The sequence below is a fragment of the Vanessa cardui genome, chromosome 19 (assembly GCF_905220365.1).
Source record: "Vanessa cardui chromosome 19, ilVanCard2.1, whole genome shotgun sequence".
NCBI lineage: Eukaryota > Metazoa > Arthropoda > Insecta > Lepidoptera > Nymphalidae > Vanessa > Vanessa cardui.
The window spans coordinates 3,357,638-3,375,396 of NC_061141.1; the positions used below are offsets into that span (position 1 = coordinate 3,357,638).

Sequence of the window (17,759 nt, forward strand, 5' to 3'; positions counted from 1 at the left end):
TTATTTCGCGGTTATTATTGAAATGTACCATTAGAAAATTCGAGAACTAAATATAGTTTTGTTGTGGCTCTATGACGCTCCATTATCGCTAGAAAAATAAAGTGTATTTCGAGTCTCTCGAACTGTTTACAAATGAATTCTACAAGATTTTCTAGTATTTATCACCTAATTTGTCATTTAATTAAAATGGTAACACTAAAAAAATATTGTATGCAACCTCAAACTTTTAAAACTAAAGATTTTTTTTAATTATAATATATGGAGAAGAAAGGTATCCTTGGCATTGGGTATTAGAAAATAAAACAATATGTATTTTTTTGTATAATTACTTTTTATTAAACTTTTGGGTTTTGGCACAATTTGAATAATGTGTCCTGGTTTATACCAACTAGGTATTAAAACCTAAGTCTATCTACGCGCTTGTGTACTTAGTGGAAACTTTAACAAAATAATCTCAATCAATGAAAAAATAATTTAGTTAAAAACCATAAGAAATATAACAACACATAATTTTAGTAAGTAGAGTATAAAAATAACATGACCTGGCACGTTATTTTTATGAAAAACAAAATATCTATACCGTAAAACGAAACTGTCAAGTCAGATCTGTTTTAAATGAATTGTCTGTGACACAGATAATAAATACAAATAAAAAAATCGACCGAGATCTATGCGATTCGCATATTAAGTATCGATCATTATAAAATAAACACAACTAACTTTCACATTAATATATCGCGTATGTACAATGGGAATCAACATAAGAATAAATAATTTAACGTCACTTTACTAAACCCTTACACATTTACTAAGAAGTACACGCTACATATTCGATTAAGTCACGTACACAATAATTTATTTATACGCTTATTCGTCTACAACTATTCACGTCGATTACATAATATTACTGGCATACAATATAAAGGCGAGTACAGACCGCAAATTATTTTTCAGGGATGGGGTATGTACAACATAAAAAAAAGAAGTTCAGTTATGAGAAAAAAAATTGACAACAGATAATGATAATACAGTTTGTATATTGTTATTTATAGATAATATAAAATTATAGGTATGCACTCGCCATCAGTACAAAAAAGAAAACAAGAAAAATACAATTAGAAAAATAAATAACAAATAAAATGGCAATTAACGACATCGCTCCCTTTAACCTGAATTAACACTAAAATCTATACAAATTTGTTTCTCTATAGCTATATTATGAAGATATTTGTCAACTATACCTTAATCTACGTCTACTAATAAATTGCACGATTTGATAAAGCGAATATTTGATTTTTATTTCCCCACAGCTCGGTGGGCCTATTTGAAATATTAATTGGGAATAAATAGAACATCTTTCTATTTTTTTTTTATGTAAATTGACAATCTCCAAATTGACCACCATCTTGTTTTCAACACTGGTTGGCACAGATTAAATATTTTTCACAGATACTTATGAATTACAGAGCATCGAAGATCTTATGACATTACAATTTCTTTTACCCACTAAATATAGTTGTTTAAAGTACAAATTTCCGCTAATGAGTATTATGAGTTATTTTATTTATACTTTTATTATGCATCATAGTTATCACTGGTTCTTCGACAGCATGTGTTCAAAACACTTAAATTTTCAAGCATTTCGCTTCAAATTTTTGGTTTGATACAATTAAATCCCTTAAATCTACACTAATAAAAGATACTTTAACTAAGATTTACACATGGCCACACAAAAGTAAATTCCGGATCTAATACTTAAATAACTTTTAATCTATGGCTAATCTAGAACTTACTACAGACAACATTATCCGATTGACAACACATCGATTACGTGCGTACATATCTACAGAGGATTATCAAATATTTACATTGAAATTTGATGAAATATAACAATATAACTTATTATATACACTTTTCTAATCGTCTAATCACTAGTAGATACAATTCTAGCACAGTCCAAACGATTACTGCCATCTACTTGTCGTAAACCGAAGCGTTTACATGAGTCGATCTTAATTCACTAATGGAATAATCTCAATTATAATAAGACATTTGTATAGACGAGAGATCCGAGCGACACTGGCATTATTTATCAACAACAATTATAGCCTTGAAGATCTCACATTAAGTAGTCGATGGAGATTCTTCTGTTCCTTACGTTTATTCGAGAACTTTCTGGAGTTTACCAGGGATGGTGAGACGGGGGTAGGGAGAGGGGCGCGGCGTGCGGATAGGGCCAGCCGCGCGCCGTACCTCAATCTTCCTCCCTGGGAGACAGTGGGGGAGAGAACCCTGGGTTCATGTAATTACCACCATTTGGTGGTGGTGACGAATTAGATGGTCCGGGGCTTGATAGAGAGGGGAGAAAGTTCAGTTCGCTTCCCCCATCCCTGCACCAGAGCTGCCTCATCTCCTGTCTGCGCGTGCGCATCAGATTCTTATACTCTGATATCCGCATCTTCTTTCCATCAACTATGCATGTCCGCTTCGGTCTTGGTCGGTACCTGGAATTGATTAATTTAGATGATTAAAATTACATAAGTAAAATTACATAGCTGATAAAAAAGCGTGGAGCTAAAACAGGTGACATCCAGGCAGGATACATTCCCTACATATGTAATTGTATTTAACTAATATGGCTGTATTTTTAAATATTAAAAAAGAGTGCCTACTGAGTTTCTGCCGATTCTTCACGTTGTTAAATGACGATTCAAAAGTGCTTGTAAAAGCCTACTTGAATAAAATTTATTTTGATTTTTATTTTTGAGTAATAAACTATTAATTACTTGACAAAAACTAATAATTAAGGCAATATATATTGGCAATTTTCTTACCTGTAATCGGGATGTTTTTCCATGTGCAACTTAGAAAGTCTCGACTGCTCCTCGTAGTATGGCTGCTTCTCTGCATTGGACATGGCCTTCCATCTCGCACCGAGGATCTTTGATATATTCGAGTTATGCATATCTGGGCATGCTTTGAGGATCTTGCGGCGTTCGTCTTTCGCCCAAACCATGAATGCGTTCATGGGTCTCTTGATGTGGGGTTTGCCAGCTTCATCGCGCTTCGGTTGACGGATCAGTTTGGCCTTCTCTGCCTCTTCTGGAGGAGTCTGAGCCCAAGAAGATGCTGTAAAGAGAATTGGGATTTAATTAATTGGTTCCCATAATGTTGTCTTAAATTTTCGCGATTATTACACATTTAAATAAAACTAGTTATAACGGATTTGAATCGCGTATATTAATTATTTTTGACATCCCGACGTTTCGAGCACTTTACAGCGTTCGTGGTCACGGGTAGACTGTCTACCTTTATTTAATTGGTTCCATTTGAGAATATTTTGGCTACGTGAATACACTTTTGTTTATGACCTAAGTAACAACCCATTATTGTCTGACTGTTGGGAAAATGCATCCTATACCCATGAGGTCTTGGAGCTTATTCCACTGGTACCGTAACACCAGTCGGTGAATAGATAGGCGTCGTAGAGATTTCCTCATTTTGTCCTTCATCTTTTTCATAAATTAAATTATAATTACAAACTAAGGGGTGGACTTTCCAACCTTGGTCTAGATTCTCAAAATTCACGTATTCTAACCCCTGAGCCATCGGACCCATTATATGAATAACTAAAAATATTTACAAAATTTTACGAACGATATCGTAAAACGGTAACAACACAAACAGTTTAAGTTTTACTTCCTAAACTATATTGTATATTTTAGCTCGAACTATCATAGACGTAACTGTATAGGGTTGCATTTGTTACTGTATTTTAGTCTCTATTTGTTAAGGCATAAGATATATGTATGTTACAGGCTGATACAAAGAATTCAATCGGATGCCTCGCTAAGCTATGTCGTAAATTATCGCGAACAGTGAATGCCGGCTGTAAAACAATCGTTAAACAAAGATTAAGAATGGGTCTATTCTGGACTAGTTGGCTGTTTGGATGAGCGGATTGATATATGGAATATTCGTATAACATCAGATTATTCTGTCACTATTTGGAAAATTCTTTAGAATTAAAGTCATAAATCTATACATATAATAAAATTGAAGTGTCTGTTTGTAATGTTAAAATAGTCATTTTTTACTCAATGCATATGTATGTATACTCGGTACTTATACCAAAATAATATTTTTTACAATTTTTGTCTGTCTGTTTGTTCTGGATGATCTCTTGAATGGTTGAACCGATTCGACGGGACTTTCACTTTATTTGCATAAGAGTTGAACGCAAGTTGAGTTTAGCTGTCACATTTATTGTATCAAAACTTTATTTAATCGATATTTTAGAGTTAAAGGGAAAATGATTTTTTCTTATCATTTAACACATTATCTATTGATTTGAATATATTTTCGTAACGTAAGTCTTACAAATGTAACAATATCAGCTTGAAGCAATGGCATTTGTATATAAATCCAGAATATAAAGCGCTAAAGCTGCTATATACCATCAAAGTTACCACGTGAATTCCACGCGGGTAAAGATGCAGGCACAGCTAATACAATCTAAAATTCTATCAGCGCATTATTATGAAAAGTTAAAATCAATAACACGTTGACGTTTATGTATAATCGCGATGAAAAGTCATAAAGGTTCCGCGTACAAATATTTAGAGCAAATACAAGACACATCCGCTTAGCATTTCATTTGACGGATCCGCAACCAAGTGTCCCTACGATTAATAAGCTCTGTCGCACGGATATTTCGACCTCTCAAAGTCTACACATTCCTCGAATTAATTTGACACGCTGTTAGATAATTTATAACATCCTACATCGGACGGTTCGTGATACACGATTACAAAACGTATAAACGTACTGGTACATGCGAAACGAATATGATATGCGAACGCGAAAATATTTGTTTATCCGTGATTAACTCTCATTTGACAAAAGTACAGTCTCGTACATTTGACATGTCAGTCATTAAAATACCTTCTAATTAGACGGTATACATAGATTTGTTCGTTGTGTATTATTTATGTTCAAAATTTCTCATTACATCCGTAATAAATCGACTTGCATTCTGTTATAATGATTATAACAGGCACAAGGGGCATAGCATCTTAGTTCCAAAGATTGGTGGCGCATTGACGATGTTAGGAATAGTTGATATTTCTTACAGCGTCATTGTCAATGGGTGATGGTGACCACTTACCATCAGGTGGCCCATATGCTCGTCCGCATATCGATAAAAAAAGGTACTCGTGCTATCGAGAACCCGGGAACAACTAGACCAGAGCAATGACAGACCCTCCACAAGTATTCTTATGTAAATCATAGGAAAAGTAACAAAAATTTAAGACATATGAAGACATATGACATAAAATGCATATAAACGATTTTTTAAAGGACATTTCGTTGTGTACGATAAGGCTTTTTTCAAAGAAATATAGAGATGTATTTGTTTTAATTTCACTTTTCAGCGTACATGTACGATCGGTCAGATCAACGAAGGGCGGAAGCGTACGTCTCAAGCGCCATCTATTCCATATTTCTCGCGATTCTCTTGTTTTAAAGGAAACCAAACGACACCGCATTTTGTAACCACATCGGTTTGGGACACTGCCAACTATTTAAAGTGTGCACTATTAAATTTATTCGCATCATAATTTACATTAAATAATATACAAAAACTTTTCTTGAGTGCATTAGTATTACAAATAATACGTTCGTTTCAATATGTAATTGTAAGCATAATTATTTACACGGGTTTATATCTTCAACTAGTATATTAAAGAAGAATTATTTAATTGTTACAAATTATATTCTAGATAATGGCGTTTTCTTGTAATCGAGAATTAAATAATTAATTTGTAGGTACAAATCAAACGGTTTCAACATATTTCCGCACTTTTGGGTGTTGTAAAGACATCTCCGTTTTGTATGCCTACTTTAAATATCAATAAAATACAATGGAAAGTTAAGTCGCTATAAATTTATAATAAGTACACAAATGTAGTACAATGTTGTAATTATCCAACTTTCGTTTCAATATCACAACACACCTCGACACAGTGTCGTCTGTGTCACAAAAGTCCACTCAAACGATATATTGTACAACAGGTCTGCGCATCAGCAGGTGTAGTTGGAAACTGTCTCCCCCATACAGCCTGACCTATATAACAGCCGTGTTTCCCGAATCGTAACTGTTTTACATCGTATCTAGATTAATTATATTTAGCAATTAAACTCAGACATCAAAATGTTTGGCGGCGACACGGAACATTTCTTAGTTTTCACATTTCACAGCGAAAGCAACTATTCATTTAATTCCTTGTTTATTTTAGTTCGTGTGTTGCGTAATGTTTTGCGAATTTGTGATATTAATATTGGTTCATCGGATGGCTTGACAACCGGAGCGAGGTTCGGTGTTCGTGTGTTATAAAACTTTTGATTCATTAATCACGTATTCAACATTTAATTCAAAATCTTCAGAAAATTATTATGTAGAGTATGTATGTAGTACATTAAACGTGAAAGTTTACTTGGTGGTAGGGCTTTGTGCAAGCCTACCTGGGTAGGTACCACCCACTCATCAGATATTCTACCGCTAAACAGTACGCACTATTGTTGTGTTCCGGTTTGAAGGGTGAGTGAGCTAGTGTATCTACAGGCACAAGGGACATAGCATCTTAGTTCCCAAGGTTGGTGGCGCATTGACGATGTAAAGAATATATAATATTTCTTACAGCGTCATTGTCTATGGGTGATGGTGACCACTTAACATCAGGTGGCCCATATACTCGTCCGCCAACCTATTCCATAAAAAAGGTACTCGTGGTACCGAGAACCCGGGAACAACTAGACCAGACCAGGGCCAGACCCTTCATATGTATATCATAGGAAAAGTAACAAAAACTGTACTAATTGTCTTAGAAAATAAGCACTCTTTTTGAAAGATTTTTTTCGGTACTAAACTCCGACCCGTTGGAGAGCTTTCAGATAATCTTGTTAATTATCCATTCAACCATGCTTACGATGAATAAACCTTGATTTTGTTACAATGAATTAATACTAGATGTTAAATTATCAAACATTATTCTCGATTTATATAAATCACGAACGAAAACATTAATATAAAACAGCTGTAAATGTTGAGTCAGTAACATAACAGTATGCATGACAGAAGTCATTATTTAAATAAATAAAAGTTCGAAAACGAATCGAATATTATAACTATTGAACTATGATGTACATTTCTTATATTGATGAATTTAATTAGCAACTATATATTTTCACAATGCACAGCAATAGCAGTGAATTATAAGTAGGCGTCCGCGGGACCTTGTTCATTTTTATTTCTGAGGGGGTTATGTCTACGCCCATCCGTATGGCTAATAAATGATTTGATAAGACAGCCGTCCCCATATTTTTGGATCTCGTGACGCCAGTAAACGTCATAGTGATCGCTATCTGATTCACGGCTCAGGGCATGTGTAGACTTGCGACGAAACTGTGTCACTGGTTTCTTTGCGCTGTGCGAGAAAAGAGGTTTTAATATTGTTTACAATTTCAAGGTCAGCGACGTGCCGACGTATAGCGAATAAAACACCATCTGGAATCGTTTACAATGTAACTTGTCATTTTATGTCTGTTTTTATTTTAGCTACATCGTAAATAAACGATATCTTATTAATATTTATTATACAAAATGTATGTTAGTGTACTTTTCGTGATTAATAGTCTTCGACGGTATTACGACACATCTGATCGATTACTACGAAATTTTGATACACATATGCTTTTTTGATGAAGGTTTTTATACAGTTCATATTGCAACATCTCGCCGCTAGATGGCACTAGGGCATACTAAAATCTATAGTGTTCAATCAACCCCTTTAACAATTGATTTATGTATTGTATAAACATACATGCATATTTACTTGGTGGTAGGGCTTTGTGCAAGCCTGCCTGGGTAAGTACCACCCACTCATCAGTTATTATACCGCCAAATAACAGTACTCAGTATTGTTGTGTTCCGGTTTGAAGGGCGAGTGAGTCTGTGTAACTACAGGCACAAGGGACATAACATCTTAGTTCCCAAGGTTGGTGGCACATTGACGATGTAAGGAATAGTTAATATTTCTTACAGCGTCATTGTCTATGGGTGATGGTGACCACATACCATGAGATGGCCCATAAAAAAAATATTGCGATGGCATCGTCTGCCGTGTTTAAGTATAATAAGTGTATATTAACGACCTATTTATGAGAAGACGTAAATAAGAATCAAGAGAAGATCAGTTTTTTTTATATACCAGTGGTTAATTCGTCATTGTTTGTTATTCGAGATGTCGAAGTAGACTTAGCGATGACATCTCGATGTCAAGACTACATCGAGTGATATGTAGTTTTTTTAAGGTATAAGAGTGTACTTACTATTGCAGCCAGTATTATAATCGTCATCTTTCTTCATGTAAGGGCTGTTTTCTTCCATTGGCGGGTAGGGCACGAATCTCTGAAGCATCATGGGTTGCGCTGGCGACGGTGAACGTTGCTTGCTGAGGTTTAGCGGTGCATCGGGGTCTTGGGGTGGGGGGGAACGCGCGCTCGCTGTCAGTTGGGCTAGTTGCGCTGTCGCCGGCCAAGTCGATGTTGGTACCACCTGTAAAAATAATATTCAACAGATTTTAGAATTGATAAACGATTCGCTTTTCCGTGACGCAGAACGGAAGTTAGCGTCAATGGGGAAATTGTAATTAATGAGGAAAAACCGTTGAGGATATGACGAGAACAGTAATCGAACGAGGTAAACAAAAAGTTTGAAAGTGCTTAATTCAGGTTTAGCCCATTATTTTGATTATTAAAAAAATAATATTCTAATTTTAAAAAACGAATCGAACGATGTCCTCTCCGATTTCTGCCATGGCATTCTCAAAAGAGACTAGCTAACTGTGCACACATAGTACTCAAGTGTGCGCAAGCGCAGATGCCCAGTATTCCTTGAATAGAGGATTCATTTACGGCGTTTTTGAGGCACGCGAGTTTCACTCAGGGTTTGACAAAGTGCTTCTAAAGAATATTACTGAATATTTTGAGGACCTCCGTGGTCGAATAGTGTTTGTTTTGGGTCTGGATGTTTGGGGTACCGTCGTTACTTCAGATTTTCCATAACACAAGTGCTTTAGCCCCTTACATTGGGAACAGAGTAATGTATGTGATGTTGTCCAATATTTATTTATTTATTTATATTATTGTAAGCGTGAAATACAGTGAATAAACAGTAGGTGTGAGTGTCGTTGACAGTGGCTAGTTGTTTAATTGAAACGGCTCCAAAATTCGCAAACTGACCTAGATGCTCGTGATAAATGGGATGCCAAAAATGATGATGGTTCATTAAAATTTTAAAATAAACAACTCGACGATATTTTTAGATTGTTTAGTTTAACATTAGATTTATATTTAATGTATTTTGTGTTTATACATTTTGAATGAATGAAATAAATATTCATGTGTAGAAACACGCGGAAACCTACATGTGTGTAATTTCATAGAAAATTCTCCAACATGTGTATTCCACCATTGGAACATTGAAACAGCGCGGTGGAATATGTTCCGAACCTTCTCCGAGGCTTAACCCAGCAGTGGGAAATTTACAGGCTGTTGTTGTTGTATTTTGTAGTAATAACGTTTAATAAAATTTATTTCGCATTCACGATCGAATATTTGTATTTTGTGTTTACGACATTTTTATTATGATTATGAAATTTAATATTAATCATTAAATAACGATCTATGGGTTATTTAAATATTTTATTTAAAACATTGTTAATTATATACTATGTAATTTAGCCGCTATATTGACTGTTTATCGTTCCCCGAATTGCTAGACTTAACATCACATGTAATAATATATTATATACCTTTATATGTTACATAAAAAAGTAACATATAAAACATGTGTGTCTTATCTTTTTTATTTATAGAGATCTGCTTTTGGGTTTTTATTATCTTGACTTCAAGTTGTCAAAATTAAATTAAATGTTTTTTTTAAGTAAGCTTTACGAGAGAGTATTTTGAATGGTCATTGACATTGCTTTTCTATAAATAAGCAAATTGCTGCTGTTAGTATTTGAAATTATTGTTTAATCAGTCCTGCGTTGAAACCCGAACATACATCCAGTCATATCCATCCAAAAAGTATTATTTTAATAAAGAATTAAAGAATAAGTGAGCTGAGATGGCACAATCAAGCACCGCTATATATATGTGCTTAATTTGTATTTATAATTAATCTCGTGCTCGGCGGTGAAGGATAACATAGTGAGGAAGCTGCATGTGTCTAATTTCAACACAATTCTGCCACATGTGCATTCCACTAACAAGCATTGGAACAGCGTGGTGGAATATGTTCCAAACCCTCTCCTTAATGGAAGAGGAGGCCTTATCTCAGCAGTGGGAAATGTACTGACTGTTACTTTACTTTTACTCAAAGACTTATTGATTAAATTTGTCCAACATCAATTATATACATTAAACATATATAATAAAAACGAGATGTAAAATGATGTATGATCATTCGAAACGTCTAATTATATATTACATATACATTTTACATAAGCAACACCGGTTTTAATTTAATTAGATTTTAAAACAACTTTCGTTTTACGGAACATATACGAAATGTTCTTATACGCACTTAATTATCAATAAATCTTTTTAAATAATATAATTATAAACATATACCTTATACATGGTGTTTCGTTTTTGTAACCGGTTTCATTAAACGCACTTTACGAGTTGAGAATTTAGAATGTGTAACTCGGATTTGTATAATGGGCATAAATTTTACTTCATTGCCTACTAGTTATTGCCTGCGGATTCGCTCGCGTTTAAGAGTGTCCTGTGGTAGACAAAAAGTAGCCTATGTCCTTTCATGGAGTTCAAGAGTGTCCTGTGGTAGACAAAAAGTAGCCTATGTCCTTTCATGGAGTTCAAGTTTTCCGAATTTAATCGAATTCGCTTCAGCGGTTTGGAAGTAAAAGACAGACAGACAGAGTTACTTTCACATATAATACCATATGATACAACAACAACAACAGCCTGTAAATTCCCACTGCTGGGCTAAAGGCCTCCTCTCCCTTTGAGGAGAAGGTTTGGAACATATTCCACCACGCTGTTCCAATGCGGCTTGGTGGAATGCACATGTGGCAGAATTTCTATAATGTCTATGTCATATTTTAGATATAATATATTTGAAATCAATTATATATACAACACTGAAACGAAAGACCCATATAAGAACGTAGGCTTCTTTTTTAATTCATCCCTTGAGCGGCTAAAATTAGGGGTGACGGTTTGTATGTGAAAAACAAAAGTTTTACAATAAACAAAAATGTCCACCGCGATATATATTTTTCCTCATTATGTAATATAAAGAAATTTGTCTACGTTGTTAAACGCGTCGATAATAATTGGGACAGGATATTACCCAATGCGTGCTACCGTCAGCATAAAAATATAATTTATTCGTTCCCGCTTTTTGAATCAATTAAACTGTCATAATTTATGTTCTTGTGTGTTATGTTAAATAAATTTTATGTATTTGTATTGTATATATCTAAAACTAGATTAACTAGTGACGTGACTTCTCTGCGTAAAACATCACTATTCTGTCGATGCGTGATCATTACATAGTATAAAACAAAGTTGCTTACCGCTGTTTGTCCCTATGTATGCTCAGATCTTTGAAATTACGCAACGGATTTTGATGAGGTTTTTTTTAATTAAGTGATTCGAGAGGAAGGTTTTCGTATATAATACATGGACAACATAATAAAGGAACACTAACTATTTTAGAAGTTTCTAATGTGATGTCGTTAATAAACAAATTCTGTAGTATACTTAGTATCTGTATTTCAGCCGTGCGAAGCCGGGGCTGGTCGCTAGTAAATTTATATTCAATAAAGTAAGTAATTAATTGGGTAAGTCCTCTTCACAAAGAAGTCATTAACTACCGGTAGTTTAATAAGTAGTTGTAAAATAAGACTTACATTCGATTGTGGGGGTGGCTGCGGCCGCATCTGCTCCAATAACGGAAGGAGTCCAAGTGGTGGTCCGGGGTACAAGTGACCACGTCTCACCATCTCCTGCCTCCTGAGGTGTTCCTGCTGGAGTCTCTGCAGTTCCATTTCAGCTGATACGGTGTTTATATTCTGTGAAATAGAAAAATATATTAGTGCCTTTTTAGTCATATTGTAAGTGGTCGGATAGACTAGTGTGACAATCGAATGGAAAACAAAACAATAATGCACAGAAATAACATCATTTTGAACTAGAAACTAGTTCCTCAATGTACCTCATACAAAACATTTCAATATTTAAGGCTCAGATAATACATAATAATGGTAAAAGTTACTTTCCAAAAATGTATAATCAGTCATCAAATCCCAGTAATTTTGCAAGACACTTAAATGAGGGATCTTTCTTCGCAATATTTGTCCCTGATATATATTACACGCTTAAGCGCCAGTCATGACAAAGAGTACTAAGTTCAGCGCTAAATCACCCAAGGGACGCCCATTAAATCTTTGCAACCATAAAGACTTGAAGAAATAAGAAAACTTCGATTAATTGCTGCGACTCGTGACGAATGCTCCTATATACATTTTATCAGCTCTTCATTAAGACAGCATTGAATTGTTAATGGTTGTACCGCAATATTACAACGTGACGAAATCGAAATCACTCGATGACTCCGAATTCTCCAGAAATATTACAGCAACCGAAACCAGACGGCGAATACAAAAGACTTTCATTTCGCTCAAGAGATACCGTGACAGCGCTCCTAAGTGAAATATAGCTGAGGTTTAAAACAAAAATGCAAGACAGGAGCGTATACATAAATATTCATGACATAATATCGCAAATAAAAAGCGTGATGCGGTTGTAATAGCGCGACGCCGATACAGGAGGCCGAGCTTCACTCGTAATCGAGCAAGTTTTTCCATCTGCCAGACAAATTGCCGTCATAACCGAACGGATTAAACTTTTTATTAAAAACAACAAACCGAGCATAATGTATGGCTGTAATCGGCACGGGACAGATGTTCCCGAATAACGTTCGCGATTTATCTAATGTATAAAAGACTTTTATTTAATAGCTCCGTCGAGATGTCCTAGCGATCGGTGCTTATGTTTTATGGCCGACCGTCGTTTTGGCATTTCGACGGCATTTTGATAGTATTATTAATGTAGAATAAAAAAATCGACGAAGATCACCAGGTGTGCTGAGAGAATTAATTGTTCTACGCAGGTGTAATACGTTCGTGTAATGCGTCAATGTTAGTTCGTGTGATGATCGTTAGAGCTATTGGGTCAATTGTTGGCGTGTTCCAAGCCATTGGGCGTGTTCTCGTATTACGTTTTCAGCGTACGCGCCGATGTCCGATCGATAAAGATGGCTGGCTATAATTAACCTGGGTAAACACACGCCATCTGTCACTTCGTCCTTGGCACTCTAACGCAGATCCAGACAATATTGTCAATTATGAGATTACTCTCCGAACATTTCAAGATAGAACGTTAATACTTTGAGCCGCCTATAAATCGTCATTAAGCTATTGTCACAGCAATGAGGCCGTACCTTGTTGATCAAGATGAAATACAAGATTAAATTTAAACATAGATCAGAATCATTGCATTTGAAGGAATCGTTGTGGGAACTGACAAAGAGATCAGAGATGACCGGACATGCCACGACATAATTTATAAAGCCGCCGACAACATCAAAATAGTTCGGTACTAATTTTTTTAACACATTGAACACAATTATAGCCCTTATGTCTATTGGATTTAGGTTGAAGTGTCCTGTTTTAATAACGGATTTGGTGAAAATTTATCGAACGCCGGATAATAAAACGCACGTCACATTGACGTAGACGATGCAAGATCTCGAATGAAATCATAATATTTACCGTCAACGGTTGACATGTCCCCATTCCTAGATATATTATTCTAGCCTCCCATTTCGATTTGGTCGGATTATACGGTGATTAATGTTAAATTTTCCAAAACAGCGGAAGAAACGAATGAAAAATGGTTCGCTAAGAGGATTATGGTTGTGTTTATGGTAAGTATTGTGTGGATGTGTTGATAATTTGAATAAAGGGTGATAAAGGGATAACAATTGTTCGGCGTCAGCGGCACAAAGCGCAACGCAGGCAGGGCCGGTATGATGACATATCAAAATGAATCGCTAATGCACAAACCGGGAATACGAGATCTGTGGAGTCGCATTATACATTCATTTATTTTATTATTACTAATTTGACACACATAAATGTACTTTTACTGGTGTTAAAGTCTTACACGGACTGGGTAGATCCCCCTTATCTGCAAATTTAATAAAAACCAGTATATAGTCATATAAAGCATTGTGTATTCTGGATTGATATGGTTGAAAAATCTTAGCTCCAATGGGTACACTTTGATGGTGTAAGGATTTTTTAACAACCATAGCGAATTTCCATGGGCTTTCAGTACATACCAGCATATGGCACATAAATACTACCAACCTTTTTGAATTTAAACAGCTTGTGAAAAAATATATAGATACTTTTGTTTGTTAAAAATATAAGTGATAAGCGACTCTATTCATTTCGATCGTTATTCTAAAATGCGTTTTAATATCGCGAACAGATTGCACAATAATGCTTTGAATTAATTATTACATTCGCCAACTTGCAAAATCATGACTTGTTTTTATCTGTGCGTCGATGGATCGCGCGATAAGCTCAGATATCCCTTTACAAAGGACCTGCATTAGTTGCATAAGTATCTTAAATAAATGCAATATGCAATAATTTATTGAGATAATATTTTGCATTTAAAAATATCAACATTTTATTTAAATTATTTTTAATTTTTCAAAACCATCTTATCAGAATATGAATACTATTAATTTAATAATTGGAAACGACATCGAAATCCCATCACTAAATCACTAAAAATATAAGATTAACTAATTATTATTATTAATTTTACAACAAATATATATATTTGTAGAAAAATGCATTCATATATCAGTGAAAAGAAACCACAGTCACTGTTAACATAACCGCAACAAACATTTTGACAAGCGCCAATTAAACTGTCAGATCGATCGTGCAACTTGTCGGCAAACAAGTCCGCAGATCGCCCCGGGAGTTCGCCTTTGTGATGGGTGATTCGGGATTTTTACTCCGATCTTATCAATATCGGTCCGGTGATTATGCGTTCTGCATTGTACGGTCCCCCGGCTTATTATGTTTTGTATATAAAGTTTGTTTTGAATTGATAATTTGAAATTAAAGAGGCGAGCTCTTTCGTACTTCTGGTATAAACTTGTTTATTAATATTGTTCAAACAAATGAAATACATTGTGTTAAATAAATTATGTTTAAGCATAGAAGAAAAATTCTTACTCGAAATTGTTAGTTAAATTGATCGAATATGAAAATCTTTTGTTTAAATATGTCTAGTAGACTGATATTTTATGTGATTGATTTGTTTTTATAAATCGTTCTACTTCGCTGTTATATGCTACATCGTGAGGAAAACTGCATACAACATAATATTCAGCCTATTATATGGTGTAACTATCCATTGACTCACTCTGAACCAGGGTGGTAAAATCATTTCCAAAACCATGATAAGAGATGAAATGCCTTAACATATACTTGATAATAAATACTTTTTACAAATTTTCTTAATTTATGGCTCACTAAAACCAACTATGTACAGTATCAATACATTGTGAAAGTAACTTTGTCTGTCTCTCAACGATCAAACCATAAAACCGAATTGGGCAGCTTGGATAACAAGGACAACGACTACCTTTCGTGACTAACCCATAAAACAACAACCCCTAAGGCAACACCTAGTTAATATAACATTAACAAAAAATCAAGTTAGTTAAGTCGTTGTATTCAAAAACCACCCTAAATAATACAAATCCCTTAAAAGAATGTAATTTTCTACTCATCAATGGATGTTATTGGGTCTTTGAAGTGTTCCTCTAATACAAAGGTCTTTGGCACGTGCCAGGGCTTCGTGTGGTGAGATCACCACGCTAATTTCAAATCACCGCACTCGGTTGGGGGTTACTCGATTTTGAGTGCGAGTGAGCATTAGATTAGAGTGAAGGAAGTCAATTATTTTATATAGTTTAAAATATATATAAATAGATAACATTTTTTTAACGGTTTTTTTTTACAATTTTTCAAAATACATTGTGAGGATGACACAAAGAGTAAATTTTTAATGCAGTCTACAACTTAAAATTATTAGTCTATGGATTTAATAATGGTATCATAGAGCCTAATTATATGTTATGATAAATTCTAGCAGAAAAAAATGCTTATTGAGATTTAACATGCAAAGGAACAAGATTAAATGGACAAAATAAAATCCTCTATTTAAATTTTGAAAAATCTCCAAATTTCTACGAGATAATCTATAGAAGTATATCTGTATTTTATAAAAAGGTGTTTTCAATCAATTTTCAGGTTCAAATCAATTAGTAATAACTATTTTTTCTATTTCTTTGTTAAACGGTTTTACTCCTTATCAAAATAAAAATAACATTCATTTGCAATTCACTTTTAGATCTACATATGTTATAATTTTGAATCCTTATTGACGTTTATATGTGGTATATGATGACGTCATAGATTTTCCATTAATATATGAATTATGACGACGTCATAAGTTTTCCATTGATATTACACGGCGCTTAATTACTATCGCGCCACAAAAATTTCTGATGAATAAGTGGCCACCAAACCACATAGACATTGGCACTGAAACAACGCATCCCTAGCGTCATATGCTCTAAAGATTGCACAACGTTAGCGCGATTTAACTACGTACAGCGCCATCTAGTTTATCAAGGTGAAACAATTCATTCGCTGAAACTATCGGCGAATAAAAATTTTATAGTGAAAATAGGAGTATGAAAATGTAAGTTTGTATGAAATTTAATAGTTGAAAATATAAAAGGATTTGGCTGGTTATTTTTAAAACAAGGGATGTGGAAATTAATAATAATATATAGTAAATTTTTTTAGGGGTGATCATTTTATTGTTAAACCAACATATTATTATTTACCTTTTCATTAGAAGCTAATGATATTTAGACATTAAATTGAGCCGAAAATTTGAATATCTATTTTATTATAATGCGTAATCAATAAACTATTAAAAGATTACCATATTAATAAAAATAATATATGTTTAATATTGGGCAAAGTGCCCTGTTTCCTTTTTTTAAATTCATTCATTTAACCGAATTTAAATAATTTTAAATTTCGAATGTTTTTTTTTCTAATTTGAATGCGTTCTTATTGAGAATTATATCATACCACTTCTAACATACTCTCGATCCTATAACTGACGGCCCCTAAGAACTTTTGTCTTTTTGAGTGTTCAAACTTGATTGTTTGCACTTTTGAATTAACGAGGGCGTAATAACAAGACTTTACTAATAATAATTATCACCAAGTTATTGTAGTGAATTTAATATAGACTATAAAAAAAAATTAAAATTTTTGACATTTGCAATATAAATACTTTATTACATTAAAATATAAATAATTATCAATGAAAATGTACCGAGACGTCATTTTTTACAACTTCCTCCGTAAGGAAACTAAAAAGAAATCCAGTAAATCAACAATTAGGACATTGTCACATCAGAAGCGTTTTTTCTAACGACGGTTTTGTCATAATCAAATATAACATATAATTTTAATACGTCCGGCCTTTGA

General features: G+C 34.2%; 1 protein-coding gene across 2 annotated transcripts in view; it reads right to left on the bottom strand.

The window, feature by feature from the left end:
- Positions 1–313: 313 nt before the first annotated feature.
- The window catches only part of LOC124537864 (transcription factor SOX-6), a 298,209-nt gene continuing 280,763 nt past the window's right edge, over positions 314–17,759 (bottom strand). For both annotated transcript variants that reach the window (XM_047114813.1, XM_047114814.1), the window contains 4 exons: positions 12,006–12,167; positions 8,392–8,617; positions 2,835–3,129; positions 314–2,504 (listed from right to left, as the gene is read on the bottom strand). In XM_047114813.1, the coding sequence (XP_046970769.1) occupies positions 2,255–2,504; positions 2,835–3,129; positions 8,392–8,617; positions 12,006–12,167 (933 nt within the window). In that variant the 3' untranslated portion in view covers positions 314–2,254. The remainder of the gene's footprint in view (positions 2,505–2,834; positions 3,130–8,391; positions 8,618–12,005; positions 12,168–17,759) is intronic.